Here is a 17,092-nt window from a genome sequence, read left to right as displayed (position 1 = left end):
CTTTGGGTCTAATTTTATGGCTACTTCCAAGAATAAGTAAACTGTAACTTTTTTATAGCTCTTTCCGTCTGCTTATACGCTTTAAATTTGTTTGTCATAAAAATTTTGAGCTTTCATCAACCATTTAAACGACTAAAACATAATACTAAATCGCTAATTTGTATGATTATTTGCTATACTTGATGATACAAATTTATTTTTTTCTATCGAAAAACACCATTTTACTGCTAAGCAACAGCGATAAAAAGAGTAGCGATTCAGTATCGATACCAAGTATCGATATCTCAGAACTTCTGTGATAAACTTGGGTTTCTGCTAAATTTTTGTTAGTCGGTGATATGTACTGCGCGCTAAAGCCAAAGTAGCATCAGTGAAGGGCGGAAAGCGGTGCGTTACAGGTTGTTTGTATACAAACCTCCCCCGCGCCGCTTGAGTACAAAACATCAAATTGCAGTTATGCGTAACAAAGAGAAAGAGGTAAGACCATTTTAATTACACAAACTTTCGATTAATCAGTAGAAATGTTAAACTTCTTCTTTCTGTGGTTTGTGTCGAAGAAATTATATATCCGTTTGCAAGGAATGATGAAAACTGTTTCGTTTCAGACGTTTCTTACCTCATGAAAAAGCTATATATCATCGAAATCATGTTGTTATGGAGACGACTAATGTCGTCTGCACGTACGGACGAAATAGTTAACGTGTGTGTATTTCAGTATGTATAAAGGAAGAAAGAATGTGAAAGGTTTTGTTTTGGCAGCCGCAGAATATTTCTGTATCGTAAAGACAGTTATATGAAAATAGTTCTCAATATCAAACGGTTCTATATTCTCCCAAGTACGTGAGCTATAGCTTCAAGTTACGTTGTGTTCTTTGATACATAACCATTTTAATGCTGGAAAACAAAACAGGTTTTGCATACCAAAATTCTAAAGCTTTCTTAGGATAAGACCGAAAAATACTGTCCATATGTAGATTATTATTGGATAATCACATAATTTTAATAGTCAAATCTAATTACTTTTTTATTTTTCATAATCTCAACATGTTTCCCCGTAGGAAGGTGCTGTTTCAGCTCAAAATTTTTGAACTCTCGTCGTCTGAAATCACTGTTTCTTAAATAGCAAAATTCACTTTCTTGCTAATGGTTGTAGGGGATTTTAGTGTATTAACTAAACAGAATAACTTTTGCATTCTGTGTTAGCATGCTTTTTTAGTGCAACTGAAAAGAGTGGTTATGATCTGTTTAACTATGAAGACGCTGCCGAAAGAAAAACATATTAGCGAGTAATCGGTAAAGTAGGTGTAGGCAAAAAAAATTTTTAAGAGTAATATGGAAGATAATTGGAGGAGATCAGATGTAAAGGCACGGCAATAATTTCAGCGGGAACTGTTGCTTGAAGCCTACTGCTAGTTCGGTTTCCCTACTTGCAGAGACTTTTTTGTTTCCATATGATTTTATTTACTGTGCAACACTTAACTGTTTTTTTGGGGGCAATTAATTGTTAATAAAACTACTGAAAATGATTTAAAGTCATCGTCACATTAGTCCATTTTGATCTATTATATTTTGTTAATAAGACAAGGTCAAAAAACTATTGGTCGGAATTGTACGTGGGGTAAGTTATATGAACGGTTAATTTTCAGTCTCTTTGTATACAGTTTTGTTTAAAAAAGAATTACTGGTCCCTTTCTTCTATCAACTGAAAAAGTTTTGGCATTAATCTGCTAGTTCTTAGCATTCATGAAAGACACTGTTAGATTGTGTAACACTGTAGTTTCTCTAACACTGCTTTCAGTCCAAAAATCATCACCAAATGTTCCTGTCTGAACTTTCAGATAGACTTCTTTCCGAAATGTGCAGTGTATCTTACTGTAAATGTAATTAACGCATTATTCGGTTTGTTATCCTGAAGCGCAGTACATGACTGTACTGAAACGATCCACCGCTAAAGGAAAAAAAATAAAAGCGCGGAGTAGTACCTGTCGCTACCCATTGGCATCTAGATTGACGGATTGAGACTTCTTGTAGTGCATCCAACGATTTTGATTGACATTATGGATATGCAGGTTTGATACTTTTACCGCTCATCAGATAATTGTCGTTTGTTCTGATACATAGTGTGGCAAGGCGCCTGTGGTGGTTCAGTGTTATTGTTGGTAATTCGTTATACAACGTCGTACACAGTGTACAAAGAGAACTTACGGGGATGGTTTCTATAGTGACTGGAGAATTTGATTACTGTTCCAGCGGTACTGCGAAAGGGGTCATTGCTGTCAGCAAATAAAAGGTAATACAGGTACATTGGAGCCTTCCACACCTCCGCCGATGGAGATGACGCAGTCATTGACACACTGTGTTCAATCGTCGCACCTCCTTTTTTTGTTCCTGTGGTCGGCCTACCACCTTCACACTCTGTGTGATTTTATTTCGTTTTGTCTGATCTCTGTCGGAGTCTTTCTTGTCCCGTGTCGTCTGACGTCTTCTGTTGTTCGTTTTTATTCTCTTTGGGCGGTTTTAATATTTTTTTTGAAAAAGGGACCGATGGCCGTCGCAGTCTGGTCCCTTTAATCCCCCAAACCAACCAACCAACCTATCGTCGCACCAAACCATTCAAGGCAATCACAGGGAATTCCTTTTAATAAGAGTATAGGAGTTCTGCTTCGCCACTCCTAGCACAATCCGGTCTTGTTTCATCTCTAATGGTGCTAATAGAAAGTTAGAGCTGGGCGTCCACTGACGCCTTCACAATAGTTTTTAGAAGGAGCACGAACTCGTGTAACAGTAAAATATGATACACTCAGATTGCTCTTTATTACAAGCATCTCGTTCTCGACTGTAGTCATCGCCAGGTTTTGAAAGTTCTGTGAATGGATATTGCAATTTTGCCTTAGGCCAAGACACTGACCATTTGTTCCCATTATTATATAATGGGACAAAATTACCAATCTTAAGAATTCCTTTGGCAGAAAGCACCGTTGCACCACTAAAATTCGCGATTTGTGTATGCTACTGGCAGACGTAATGTTTACCAATCAACTGAATTTAGTTTGCTTAAGTTGACCAGGACTGTCCAATCTATATTAGAACCATGTGTGTCCACCTGGGTGTCACCCCAAAAACTTGTGCTCAATGCCGAAGCCATTACTGGCGTCATCGTCTATTGCACCTCCGTTATCTCGCAGCATAGGTCCCAGTTCATTAAGTGCCGTGTGATCCAAAAGTAATTGTATTGATGTCTTATGTGCCCAGAATTTATGGCTATTTACTGAGGAAAAAGTTACTTTCAAAATAGCTAAGTGTTTCGTCAGCTACTGCGCTGTAACGTAGAAGTTTCTGTCCATCTTGAAGGTGACTTTTGCTATACAACAAATAGGAGAGGCAGGGGAGAGGGAAACAGAGCACCTCAGGCGGATGAGGCAGACTGTCCATTTATTGTGCCGATAAATGCGAAGACCTGATCTGTACTAGGCCACTTCACAAACAACTGATTAAACTGAGTAACTGTTCTGAAATTGTTTTCATTAGAAAAAAAATCTGACTTTCCATAAAATCAGCATCGTAGTACCAGCAGTACTTTTCTCAGTCTCTGCTTATCAACATTTTTCTTACTTTGTATCACTCAGTATACCTGTATAAATCGTGTCGTCTTTAATCTTAATTTCTAATACCATTCCTCCTCTCAATTTTTAGCATCCACTTTCCTTCCACTAGCCACTACGTCACTTTTTAAGTTATTTCCGAGGTAGACCGCGCTTGAGATTTCCACAGACGGAAAACTGACTTATCACTTTATCCTCCGCCACAAAATATGTTTTCCTGTCAGCTTTTCAGTGCGCTCGCGAAATGGTATTTCTTTTTATATAAAAGTAGGGTTCTCATACTGCCGAGTGATCGTCGAAGAACCGTGGGTGTCGAATTTCTGAGAGATTAGTCATAAAAAAATTCATAAGCACGCTCCGTTTTATTTCCTGTTTCTTTGTATTGCCTTCGTTTAAATTTACGAGAGCAATGATGCTTCGCGCGCAACTCCCAAGTCTTTGAAAGTACCGCAGTCAAGGTTTTTGACATATGTCATGAAATTATTGTAAATTGTGATTTTTGATACTGTTTGGTCATCTCATTGTGATTAATTTTCCTTAAATGACCACGATCATTTCCTTTTATTGGTTTCCACACACGTTTACGCAATGTGACTTTTTTGTTAAGCCAGTTCCACGTTTAAATTACAAATTTGTGCGTGGCCCATGCACAATTTTTTTCAAGAGGCAAATATTATTAAATAGCTATTTTTTTAAATTGCATGACTGATTCAGAATTAGAAAACGTTTTGTGGCCCAAGAATTAAATTTGACAATAACTTATGTATCTCAAACGATTTTCGGCTAATTATTATTTTTGATAGTTTACTATGATATCTTAACAGTAAGAACATCCAACTGTACGTGCGAAGTACAACTTTTATGTTATTGGTAAGAATATAAGTGTCGCTGCTTTGTTTACCCAACCTAAAACTTCATCCTCGTATGATAAAATACAGCGTGTCCAAGGTGTACAGAAGTTGTTTTTAGACCTATAGTAATGTAGTCGTCGTGTGAGTAGGGCCTCCTGTCGGGTAGACCGTTCGCCGGGTGCAAGTCTTGAGATTTGACGCCACTTCGGCGACTTGCGCGTCGATGGGGATAAAGTGATGATGAGGACAACACGACACCCAGTCCCTGAGCGGAGAAAATCTCCGACCCAGCCGGGAATCGAACCCGGGCCCTTAGGATTGACATTCTGTCGCGCTGACCACTTTTTATATATAAAATCATTTTGTTCTGTTTTGTTCTATATTGTTCGTTGAATTTGTTCGGGTCGGACGTCCGATGACACCCGTTCAGTTTCTTTGTTGATCCGTTCACTGTTTTTTTTTATTACAGAGGGTAGCTAACCCTCTGACCTAGCACGCTGAGCTACCGTGCCGGCACCACTCAGCTACGGGGGACGGACTATAATATAGTATGAAACGAAAACTGTGACACAGAAAAAGATGAACGATTGAGAAAATTCTGCTCGTATCAGCAAAGAATAACTAACGTTACCCCTTGAAGTGGAGACTAAGGCTGCAAACATAAAAAAAGTATTTGATTTGATGGCATCTACAACAATGTACTTGCTTACGAAATACATCTGATCACTTTAATGGTTTTATTTCATCACTTCATTGCTTTCTCTATTTTTTTAATACTTACTGGCGTAACTTAAACGAAACAAAATGTTTTGTAAAACTACATTTTCTGACTCGATGGCGTGTAGTGTAGTCTAGAACCTACGACAAGCTAGATAAACGTGAATAATCTTCCAACAGGACACTCAAATTGGACTGTAGAATCGACTTTTAACAGCAGAGGACTCTACCAAAGCAGTTCTACTCTCTCCATGTTGTCACATTATTGTGCACTCAGCCCAACTTCCAGCAGAATTCGTAGCTCTTCGTAGACCGCGTTTGGCGAAGTGTTATACCTTATAGAGTTGACTCCAATATCTGGAGAGGCCATATTGTTGACCTCTAAAAATTACCTCAATGCCCTAATGGAAAAAATGGTTAAAGTTCGATGGGCACGAAGTTAGTGACTGCTCTTAACATCTGAATGTGTTTTACGCAGTACACTCTACGTCTAGGTAATCAAAATGCACAATATCATCAATGAAATCGCACTCAATCTTCTTGGCTCTGGGCGGGGTAGCGGAAGAGCTATTGATGCTCCATTCCTCATTTTCCGATCGCGACTGGCTCTCTTCGTAGAAAAATGGTTCACCATTTCATCGCCACTTGCCCCAAATATTTTGGCAATTGAATCGAACTGTGCACTGCATTCGACGCAAGGACCCTTGCCATATGGTCAGGGATAGTTGTTACCCATTATGTTCTACCCGTCCTTTCAACATTCTTTACAGTAAGGCGAGAGATCACAAACGTGTTCTTAGTTCTCCATCTTTCGTGGCGAAAGCTTCCGTCTAATCAGCGTTGGCTCCGCGACGTTCTTTACTTCGGCCGCTAGTTGTCACTCGTAAATTTCTCTCCTTCCTTTCCTTAAAGTTGGATTTAATGCAGATATACTAGAGTGAGACGGCAGCATGCAAGTTGGAACTCAAATAGGCTAATGTTAAAGGACAGTGGATCATTGCAAGTTACGAATGCGAGTAAGTTTGTCACACTCCTCTTCAGGAGGAAGAAGAAGAGGAGGAGAGTAGAGTCGAGTTATACGTGTTGTCGATGATAACATACTGCCAGCTGAAAGAACTTCCACTGAAGTCCATGGAACAGACGGAGACGGAATTTACATCCACGGCGATGTGTATCCTGTGAGAAGTCGACAGACTTTTAATAGTGCGAACAATGGCGTCGTTGGAGGAAAGTAACTGTTACCCCCCAACGTTCTTTTATTCTACGGGTTTTTTTCTCACTTCAAAGTCTCTCAGACGAATTTTAGGGCACAACTCGAGTGAAATACCCTTGAAATTTCCACGTACTAGTCTTACATCAAAGGGTCATTACAGGCTAATTATTCTTCATGATAATTATAATATTACGAAAGTAACAGACCTGTCGCCCAAAATTCGAAGAATTGTCGCAGTATGACGTGCTTCGTGGGATTATTACATTAGGTGCTTTTCCAGAATTGTGCATGAAATGCAGATACCACTTCGAAATTACTATTATCTTGGAAGCGAAGCAGAGCTCTTCCGGTAACCAGTGATATTTGGTAACTGGTGATAAGCCGCGCACGGTAAAATCATTAGTAAGCCATGTTGAGTTTGCATAACTATACGTTGTGAATCTAACGCTGCAAAAATCATTTTTAATAGCTATATCTTTAGATATTCTTCAAAAGAGGTCGTGGACATCTGAAACAGTTGGAGAACTTAGAGTCGTTTTACAGTTCTCGGCGAAGATGAAACGCTCCTCTGGCGACACAAAATTTACAGATATGGTGTATTCCGTCTCTCCTTTTGTGGGGGAACTGAACATCACGTGCGGACGCCAGCTCTGTGATTGGTGGGCACAGAGAACTCGTGGGCACAGAGAACTCGCCCGACTGGTCGCTGTCTTCCTCGGATAATACGGCAACTATCACTAGCAACAAGTTGCCGATAGTAGTTCTCTTGCGAAAACAGCGTTTTGCACAGCATGGGCTCTGGGTAAAGGCAGAGGAAACGAATGTTTGTTCGTATGCTAAAGGAACTAGTCAAACATGCGCCTGAAATGTGTCCCCCCAAGGAAGTTCAATAGGAACGCTAGTGTTACTATTGCACACGATAGATTTATCGTATAGGCCAGTAAGACTAAATTCATTAGCTGACAATGCTGTGTTTGCAAGAAAGTATCTTCATTGGGTGAGTGTAAGGAAATTCAAAGTGGAGAAAATATAGCTTCTACTAAATGACAGCTGTGTATGGATGAGAATAAATGGTCGCAACCTAGAAAAATTTCAGATAGTATCCGACACAGATAAGTTTTGAACTTGTGGACCGTGTTGCATTTTATGGATAACTATAGCTAACAAGGGAACTTCCCCATCGCACCCCCCCTCAGATTTAGTTATAAGTTGGCACAATGGATAGGCCTTGAAAAACTGAACAGAGATCAATCGAGAAAACAAGAAGTTATGTGGAACTATGAAAAAATAAGCAAAATAGACAAACTGAGTAATCCATGTGAAAGATAGGCAACATCAAGTATAGCCGCAGCTCAGGAGCGCCGTGGTCCCGTGGTTAGCGTGAGTAGCTGCGAAACGAGAGGTTCTTGGTTAGTCTTCCCTCGAGAGAAGAGTTTAATTTTTTTTTCAGACAATTATCAAAGTTCAGGCATTCACACATAATCAACTTCGCTCTCCAAAATTCCAGGACATGTTCAGATTTCCTTGGACATACGCAGGATTTGACGGTCTACACATGGAAAAATTTGAAAACGTTAAAAACATATGTTTTGACAGAGCACAGGGAAAACTGTGCGACTGTGGAACTGTTGCATTCATTTGTTGCAGTTTGTCACAAACTCTTATATTTTCATCACTTTTTTGGGAGTGATTATCACATCCACAAGAAAACCTAAATCGGGCAAGGTAGAAGAATCTTTTTACCCATTCGCCAAGTGTAAAAGTTAGGTGGGTCGACAACATATTCCTGTCATGTGACGCACATGCCGTCACCAGTGTCGTATAGAATATATCAGACGTGTTTTCCTGTGGAGGAATCGGTTGACCTATGACGTTGCGATCAAATGTTTTCGGTTCCCATTGGAGAGGCACGTCCTTTCGTCTACTAATAGCACGGTTTTGCTGTGCGGTCGCAAAACAGACACTAAACTTATTACAGTGAACAGAGACGTCAATGAACGAACGGACAGATCATAACTTTGCGAAAATAAAGAAAGTAAACGATTCACTCGAGGGAAGACTTGAACCAAGAACCTCTCGTTCCGCAGCTGTTCACGCTAACCACGGGACCACGGCGCTCTTGAGCTCACATTATCGTTGATGTTGCGTATCTTGCGCATGGACTACTTAGTTTGTATATTTTGCTTATTTTTTCATAGTTCCACACAACTTCTTCCCGTTTTCTCGAGTGATCTGTGCTCAGTTTTTCAAGGCCTATCCACTGTGCCAACTTGTAACTAAATCTGAGGGGGGTGCGATGGGAGGTTCCCTTGTAAGAAACGATATGGAATGGAATGGACACGGAAAATCTGTAGTAGGACTGGCGAATGTAAGATCGCGATTTCTTGAAAAAGTTCAGCGAGTGTGCAATGAGACTCTAGATAACACCGCGTACCAGATACTGGTGTGATCTACTCTGGGGTAAGGCGACAGCTGTCTATGTTCGTATCAAGTGGATGCGACAGGAGTCATCGAAGGAATTCAGTGACCACTGCTAGGATAGTATCTGGTCTGCATGACCCATATGAAAGTTAGTAGTGATGCTCGGGCAACGTAAATGGGAATCTTTGAACGAAAGGCGACGTTGTTCTCGCTTTAAGACTGATTTTTCAAATTTAGGATACTTTGTTTAGAGGTATACCGCATGACAGTTCTATCTTCATCGTAATATCGCGTAAGGATAGTGTAAATAGCAGAGATTAGGTAGACGGCGCCATAGAGTAATTTCCCCTCGCGCGTTACGCGAATGAAGTATGCTATCTGACCAAAAGTATCCGGTCAGACGTACATGATGCGGAATTGAAGACCAGATGTCCAAAGAGGCGGAGCCGCCAGTGTAAAAGGAGGCGGGAGAATACTGTTGTAAATAGAGAAGCAGTAACAACAGAATTGGTCAGTCAAAGCTCATTGACTTCGAACGTGGGTTGTCATTGTATGTCGCCTAAGTAACAAATCCCTCACGGACATTTCGACCCTCCTACAGCTGACCCAATCGACTGTTGCAGTTGATTCAGGTGGAAACGCGAAGGAACAGCTACGTCTGAACGAAGACGTGGCAGACCTCATGTAGTGACTGATAGTATTTAATTACGGAGGGTGGTTGTAAAAAGTCTCATGCAGGACTGTACGTAGGGAGTTGCAAAGGACACAGATAAGAGCAGCTCTTCATAAGTCGGACATTCCTCTAGTCAGTGATAAGCGACACTTGAGGTGGTGTAAAAGATCGATCCCACTGGACAGTGGATGACTGAAAACGAGTGATTCAAAAATGGCTCTGAGCACTATGGGACTCAACATCTTAGGTCATAAGTCCCCTAGAACTTAGAACTACTTAAACCTAACTAACCTAAGGACATCACACACACCCATGCCCGAGGCGGGATTCGAACCCGCGATCGTAGCAGTCCCGCGGCTCCGGACTGCAGCGCCAGAACCGCTAGACCACCGCGGCCGGCCAGTGATTCAAAGTGATGAATCATGGTATACCATGTGGCTATGTGATGAAAGGGTTTGAGTTTGAAGAATGCTTGGAGAACGTTAGCTGCCATCATCTGTAGTGGCAACAGTAGGATACGGAGGTGGTGGTGGTCCTGTGTGTGGCTGTTTCTCGTAGTTAGCTTGTGGTTTGAATACTGAGCTTTAGAAAACGCTAAATCCGGTAGAATGTGCACGCATTTAAGCATTGTGTACTGTTTATAGTAGAGAAAGAGTTCAGACGATTGGTGCTTGTATCAGCATGAGGATGTGTGCTATCGTAAAGTAACAGCTGTGAGGAAATGGTTTGTGGACAGAGACATGCCTGGAATGGACAGTCCGCTGTCCCGATCTTAATCCAATGAAACACCTTTGGGATGGATTACAACGTAAACTTCGCACCAGACACCAGTGTATAACATCACTACCTTCCCTGGTTTCGGCTCTTCAGGAAGAATGGGCTGCCATTCCTCCCCAGCAGAGGTATAGCCGTCAAAAAGGTGCGTGATGGGCACAGCCCATCTTAATGTTCAATACCGGATACTTCTGGATGAGACAGTGTAGGACAAAAAATTGCTAATATTGGTATGAGGTTCTCTATTCAGTGTAGTGTGCTGTGCCTTCCTTGTGTATGTAAATTTAGATCAGATTTATGCAATACAGATAGCTCGGTCAGGATGGCCAGACAAATTCGTACCTCCAGAAAAGTTGACCGATGACTTAAACGCGGCACAACTTCGATAGATTGATGTTGCCGTTGCCTTTTGTCGCTGCGGCTCGAATAGCAAAGACAACTAGTTGGTTATCAGATTTGAAGAGTCAGAGGTAAGGGCTTATTACCTAAATAATAAAGCTTTACTTATCAAGCTTGTGATGTTCAGAATAGCTTATTTGTCAAAGACTTTGTAAATTAGGGCACCTTTTGCCCGTCGTGCTGTCATTTTTACTAGAGCACCTGACAAAGTGCCTGAGATAAGGGCCATAAAAGACGACGAAATGTGATGTTTGCATTGCTCTAAGGCAGCCGTCGTGTGAGATGAGTAGCCAGCTTTACACATTACCAGATATTACACCACGAGAAGCTACGACGCAGGCGTCAGTCATAATAAAAAAAAAAAACCAACGTTATAAGTTTCGAGCTGTGTAGTGAAAGGGAATGTTAGGAAATCTTACTCTGTGAACTTGAGCCGAAGGCGCGGCGAGAAGGGAACATGAAAAGATATCCAGTTCATCCCAATGAACTGTGTAAGCTTCCTCAGCAGAAATGTCTATTGCAAATAAGTTTCTTCCTACTCTCGTAAAATCTGAACGCGTCTCTGTGCAACGAATTTAAATTCTGGATTCAAACAACTTGGGTATTAGTTAGGTTTATTATCGGTTAATAAGAGATAAATGCTATGAATGCTGTGGAAAACAGGAAATTGTATATACGCCAGTTTCAATATAAACATGATTCAACAGATACGAAAGCACTGTTAACTCTGTAGGAATAGCTGTGGTACCACAGGAAACAGGAATAAATGGTTAAACTGAGGGGGCGAAAGCGGCAAATGGTCGTAACTTATGAATTTTTCATTACATCATCCAACTCACGGATTAGACTTGCCTAATGTTCCACACCATAAGTCCACCTGTTTCTTAGTCGTCGCGTGCTACTTCTTCCCACTGGCTACCACGCGAGATCTAATTGTGGCAAACGATGTTCGTTCACTGGTGAGTGTCTGTAATTACATTGTCTACAAAAATGTTTTTATTTCCGGAAGCGATTGTTTTTTTTTCGAATTGTTTTGAGCCAGACAAATTCCGAACGTCTGTAAAATGTAACAAAACTTGTCGGTTGGCTTTTTCTGATTCAATTTTTAAGCAAATTTAGATTTTTGCGTGCCTGCTCTGAGTCGACCAGAATTCGTTTAATGTTTCGCACGTTCTTACACTGTTGCGTAATACGCAACCATGGTGATTACCGCTGTCGCGTGTAACTTTGCATCCGAGACAGAGTTTTGGATGAAAATATGGGAACACAGCGATATATGCATGCTTGAACGTAAAAGTCGTTGCTAGCAAAGCCTGCAGGTTGCGCTCTTGTACTTGACCCGCGCGGCGCCTGTGCAGTGTCCTCAATACGTTGTCAGTCGGGATCAGGACAGTCTTCTGTGTAGTTGTGACTGCATTACGTGAATTGGAATCTGGGCAAATAGTTGGTGCTCGTATGGTGGGTGCTTCTGTAACAAAGGCAGCTGAAGTGTTACGTGTTTCAAGAAGCACCGCATTGAAGACTTATACCACATGCAGGGTGATCGGAAAAAATCATCCGGTAAGTCACAGCAAGGACGAAAGTGTGCGTTGAGTGATCGTGACGGACGAATAATAAAGGACATGAGCTGTAAGTCACTGCAAAACTGAATGTCGCGAATCCTGTCAGCACCAAAACAACACGATCGGAGCACTATAAGCAATGAACTGCAGGGCGAACATTAGTGATGCAAATATCCCTAACAGGAAAACGCGGTGCCGAAGCCATAAAATCTGGACTCTGGAAGAATATTTGGTCAGACGAGCCGTGTTACAGGTTCTAACTTATGGGCAGAATTAACGTCACGTGAATGGAACATGGCGGGGGTTCGGTGATGAGTTATGCAGCTATATCGTGTTTTTCTGTGGGATCCGTGGCTACTGGGCAATTCCGCATCACTGCCAGGGATTATGTGCCTGTCTTGGCTGATCAGGCCCCTACCAAGGTACAGTGTTTGTTTCCCAATGGTGATGCTGTGTTCCAAGACGACAGGGCCGCTGTTAACATTGTTCGCATCGCCTAGGACTAGTTTCATGAGCGGGAAGATGAAATGTCGCACCTTTCCTGGCCACCACAGTTACCAGATTTCAGTTTCATTGAGCGTTTGTGGTCTGCTATGGAGAGAGAGAGAGAGAGAGAGAGAGAGAGAGAGAGAGAGAGAGAGAGGGGGGGGGTGGAGGAGGGTAATCTCTATCCACTTAAGTCGTAGTTTGCTAAATTTGCACTATTCTGCTGGTAGAGTGCCAAAAGACTACTTCGAAAACCATACATGATCTGTATTTATCCATTCAGAGACGATTGCAAGCTATTTTGACAAAAAAAGGCTTTCTTACGCCGTATTGGGCATGGTAATGTGTGTTTGGTGTTTCCCTATTTTGTCCAACTCCTGTATTTGTGTGTGGACTTACTTGAATATCAAATTATCTAAACCTACATTTCCTCTTGTCTTTGAAGTTAGGCACGCGGCTGTTGATGTCCAGTATTTAGCAGTTATGATTTACGGTAAAGTTACTGATCAAGTCGGCAAATTACTGGCTGCCTGTAGCCATGGACTGTGGGTGTGAGATAACGACGGGCAAGGCCACACCCCTTAGTAAGAAATAAAAGTAGAGGCCGATAGTTGCTACTTATATTGTGTTGATTTGGTCTAATGAGAAGTTTCATTCGCTTAGGTGAAAAAGGATACTTTTTAGCTAACTTTTCGCGCCCAAATTTAACAGGTGCTATATCTGCCAACAGCACCGTTTATTGCGTCTTACGGTCAGCTTTTCATTAATTTATTAGACTCTCGACTATGAGTTAGTTTTCACTTGAGGGATCAGTGGTCAGACTAAAGTTCCACAGGTCTTGGGTTCTATGCTCGTTCAGTCCTAGAATTTTTGTCTGCCCTTCTGTTGTTAATGTGAAAAATGTCAAGTTGCACCGTTGTTCGGAACGAATGGTAAACTAGATGTCGCCCTGTCACTGCCTAAGTATGTCAGAACGAAGGTCGGAGGAAGGCCCGTGCACATCACCTCCAGTATGACATAACTTAGCAAAAAACTTTGGTGTCCAAACTAACTTTGGGTCTGATAGCTTTCCTTTACTTAGCTGACCTACGGTTTATCACGCAGTCTTCAAACGTGCCGTATGATAGGTGTACTGCAGATTTCTAACCAGATTCCCAACCCGTCCCCCCTTGCCAGTCAGCATAGAGAGTAATTATCCATATAGGTTTGTTAATGCCTATCACCTACTCCTATTCTAAATAAAGATGGAGCTTCAAAGAACCAGCTGGTCTGAATTTTCCAAACAAACAGATGCCAACGTAAGATGGATAAAACGCACCTTCAACTATAACACTCATTCATGCAATGAAAAGCGCAGAAAAACGATGCATACCAAGAGGTTATAGGAAAAATACATTCCTGCTTGGAATCAACACAGCGAAAGGCTTCTCAAGGAATTTGAAAACAGTGGTGATTCTGATAGTACCTCCGACCTTCCCGTCACTAAATGAGAGCAAACACATTGAAAGAAAACGTAGCTTCCTTCGACGTTATTCACACCAGCAGGAAGGCCTGGTCTTCAATCGGTAAACTGGATACAGCAAATACAATCACCGGACAGAAATGTAACATACTTACAATGAGGGAAAAAATCGCAATACCAGAAAATAGTAATTACATTTCGGGAATACGTGTGTCTAGGTAACATGCGTAAGGGATTAAGGATCACAGGTTAATGTAAGTGCGAGATAAGCGATTGCAACTGTGAAATCCTGGAACATCAATAAATAGTGTAACCACCAGAATGTTGAATGCAAGCATGCAAACGTGCATGCATTGTGTTGTACAGGTGCCGCATATCAGTTTGTGGGATGGAGTTCCATGCCTCTCGCACTTGGTCGGTCAGTACATGGGCGCTCAATGCTGGTTGTGGGGTGACACTATAGTTGTCGCCCGATGATGTCCCATATGTGCTAAATTAAAAACACATCTGGTAAACGAGCAGGCCAAGGCGATATCTCGACAAACTGTAAAAAAGTTCGGTTACAACAGCGGTATGTGGGCGAGCATTATACTGTTAGAAAACACCCTCTGGAATCAGAATGAGATTTTCACTCTGCAGCGGAGTGTGCGCTGATATGAAACTTCCTGGCAGATTAAAACTGTGTGCCCGACCGAGACTCGAACTCGGGACCTTTGCCACACCTGGAAACATCCCCCAGGCTGTGGCTAAGCCATGTCTCCGCAATATCCTTTCTTTCAGGAGTGCTAGTTCTGCATGGTTCGCAGGAGAGCTTCTGTAAAGTTTGGAAGGTAGGAGACGAGGTACTGGCAGAAGTAAAGCTGTGAGTACCGGGCGTGAGTCGTGCTTCGGTAGCTCAGTTGGTAGAGCACTTGCCCGCGAAAGGCAAAGGTCCCGAGTTCGAGTCTCGGTCGGGCACACAGTTTTAATCTGCCAGGAAGTTTCACCCTCTGGAATGTTGGTCACGAATGGCAGCACAACATGTAGAATACATGTCTGCAGTCAGGGTGCATGGGATAACCACGACAGTTCTGCTGTCATACGAAATCACACCGCTGACCATAAATCCAGATGTAGGTCTAGGCCAACACACAGCCATACGTGGTACCGAGGCAGTATCAGCTTTCAGCAGGAAACACAAAGAACCCACCATCGTGTATTAACGAAATTCGGTAAATGCCAAGGAATCAGAGGCTGTTGCACACCTCAGCAAAAGATCTGGCACAGAACCAGAGAATTCTGGTCCTATGTAAAATCGCTAAACGGATCTAAGACTTCCATCCATTCCCTTTTTGACCAGTGCGAGGCTACAATTGAAGATAGCAAAACGAAAGCGGAACTTTTAAATTCCACGTTCAACAAATCGTTCACGCAGTAGAATTGTGCAACTATTCATTTGAACGTCGGATAGACTCCCGTATGGATGATGTGGTAATAAGCGTCCATGACGTAGAGAACAACTGAAAGATTCGAAAGCAAATAATTCACCAGTTCCGGATGGAATCACAATTCGGTTTTGCTACGAGTACTCTTCGGCATTGGTCCCTTAACTAACTTGAGTGTATCACGCATCTGTCTCCCAGCACAAAGTCCCAAGCGACTGGGAAAAAGCGCAAGCGATTTACACTTCTGGCGATTAAAATTGCTACATCACGAAGATGACGTGCTACAGATGCGAAATTTAAGCGACAGGAAGAAGATGCTGTGATAGGCAAATGATGAGCTTTTCAGAGCATTCACACAAGGTTGGCACCGGTGGAGACACGTACAACGTGCTGACATGAGGAAAGTTTCCAATCGATTTCTCATACACAGACAGCAGTTGACCGTCGTTGCCTGGTGAAACGTTGTTGTGATGCCTCGCGTAAGGAGGAGAAATGCATACCATCACGTTTCAGCTTTGATGGTCGGATTGTAGCCTATCGCGATTGCGGTTTATCGTATCGCGACATTGCTATTCGCGTTGTTCGAATTCCAATAGCTGTTAACAGAATATGGAATCGGTGGGTTCAGGAGGGAAATACGGAACGCCGTGCTGGATCCCAACGGCCTCGTATCAGTAGCAGTCGAGATGACGGGCATCTTATCCGCATGGCTGTAACGGATCGTGCAGCCACGTCTCGATCCCTGAGTCAACAGGTGGGGACGTTTGCAAGACAACCACCATCTGCACCAACAGTTCGACGGCATTTGCAGCAGCATGGACTATCAGCTCGGAGACCATGGCTGCGGTTACCCTTGACGCTGCATCATAGACAGGAGAGCCTGCGATGGTGTACTCGACGATGAATCTGGGTGCACGAATGGCAAAACGCCATTTTTTCGGATGAATCCAGGTTCTGTTTACAGCATCATGTTGATCGCATCCGTGTTTGGCGACATTGCGGCGAACGAACATAGGAAGCGTGTATTCGTCATCGCCATACTGACGTATCACCCGGCGTGATGGTATGGGTTGCCATTGGTTACACATCTCGGTCACCTCTTGTTCGCATTGACGGCACTTTGAACAGTGTACGTTACATTTCAGATGTGTTACGACCCGTGGCTCTACCCTTCATTCGATCCCTGCGTAACCCTACATTACAGCAGGATAATGCACGAACGCATGTTGCAGGTCCTGTACGGGCCTTTCTGGATACAGAAAATGTTTGACTGCTGCCCTGGCCAGCACATTCTCCAGATCTCTCACCAATTGAAAACGTCTGGTCAATGGCGGCCGAGCAACTGGGTCGTCACAATACGCCAGTCACTACTCTTGATGAACTGTGGTATCGTGTTGAAGCTGCATGGGCAGCTGTACCTGTACACGCCATCGAAGCTCTGTTTGACTCAATGCCCAGGCGTATCAAGGCCGTTATTACGGCCAGAGGTGGTTGTTATGGGTACTGAT

General features: G+C 42.6%; 1 protein-coding gene across 2 annotated transcripts in view; it reads left to right on the top strand.

The window, feature by feature from the left end:
• The first annotated feature begins 338 nt into the window (after positions 1-338).
• The window catches only part of LOC126259420 (endoplasmic reticulum metallopeptidase 1-like), a 316,942-nt gene continuing 300,188 nt past the window's right edge, over positions 339-17,092 (top strand). The window contains exon 1 of one of the 2 annotated variants that reach the window (XM_049956203.1): positions 339-477. Coding sequence is in view for 1 of the 2 variants with exons in the window: in XM_049956202.1 (XP_049812159.1) it covers positions 457-477 (21 nt within the window). In the remaining variant the exon portion in view is untranslated. The remainder of the gene's footprint in view (positions 478-17,092) is intronic. The other variant, XM_049956202.1, reaches the window with a different exon arrangement.

The sequence above is a fragment of the Schistocerca nitens genome, chromosome 5 (genome assembly GCF_023898315.1).
Source record: "Schistocerca nitens isolate TAMUIC-IGC-003100 chromosome 5, iqSchNite1.1, whole genome shotgun sequence".
NCBI classification, from domain to species: domain Eukaryota; kingdom Metazoa; phylum Arthropoda; class Insecta; order Orthoptera; family Acrididae; genus Schistocerca; species Schistocerca nitens.
Note: the sequence above shows the minus strand (reverse complement) of the source record. Positions and strands in the feature narration are given on the sequence as shown.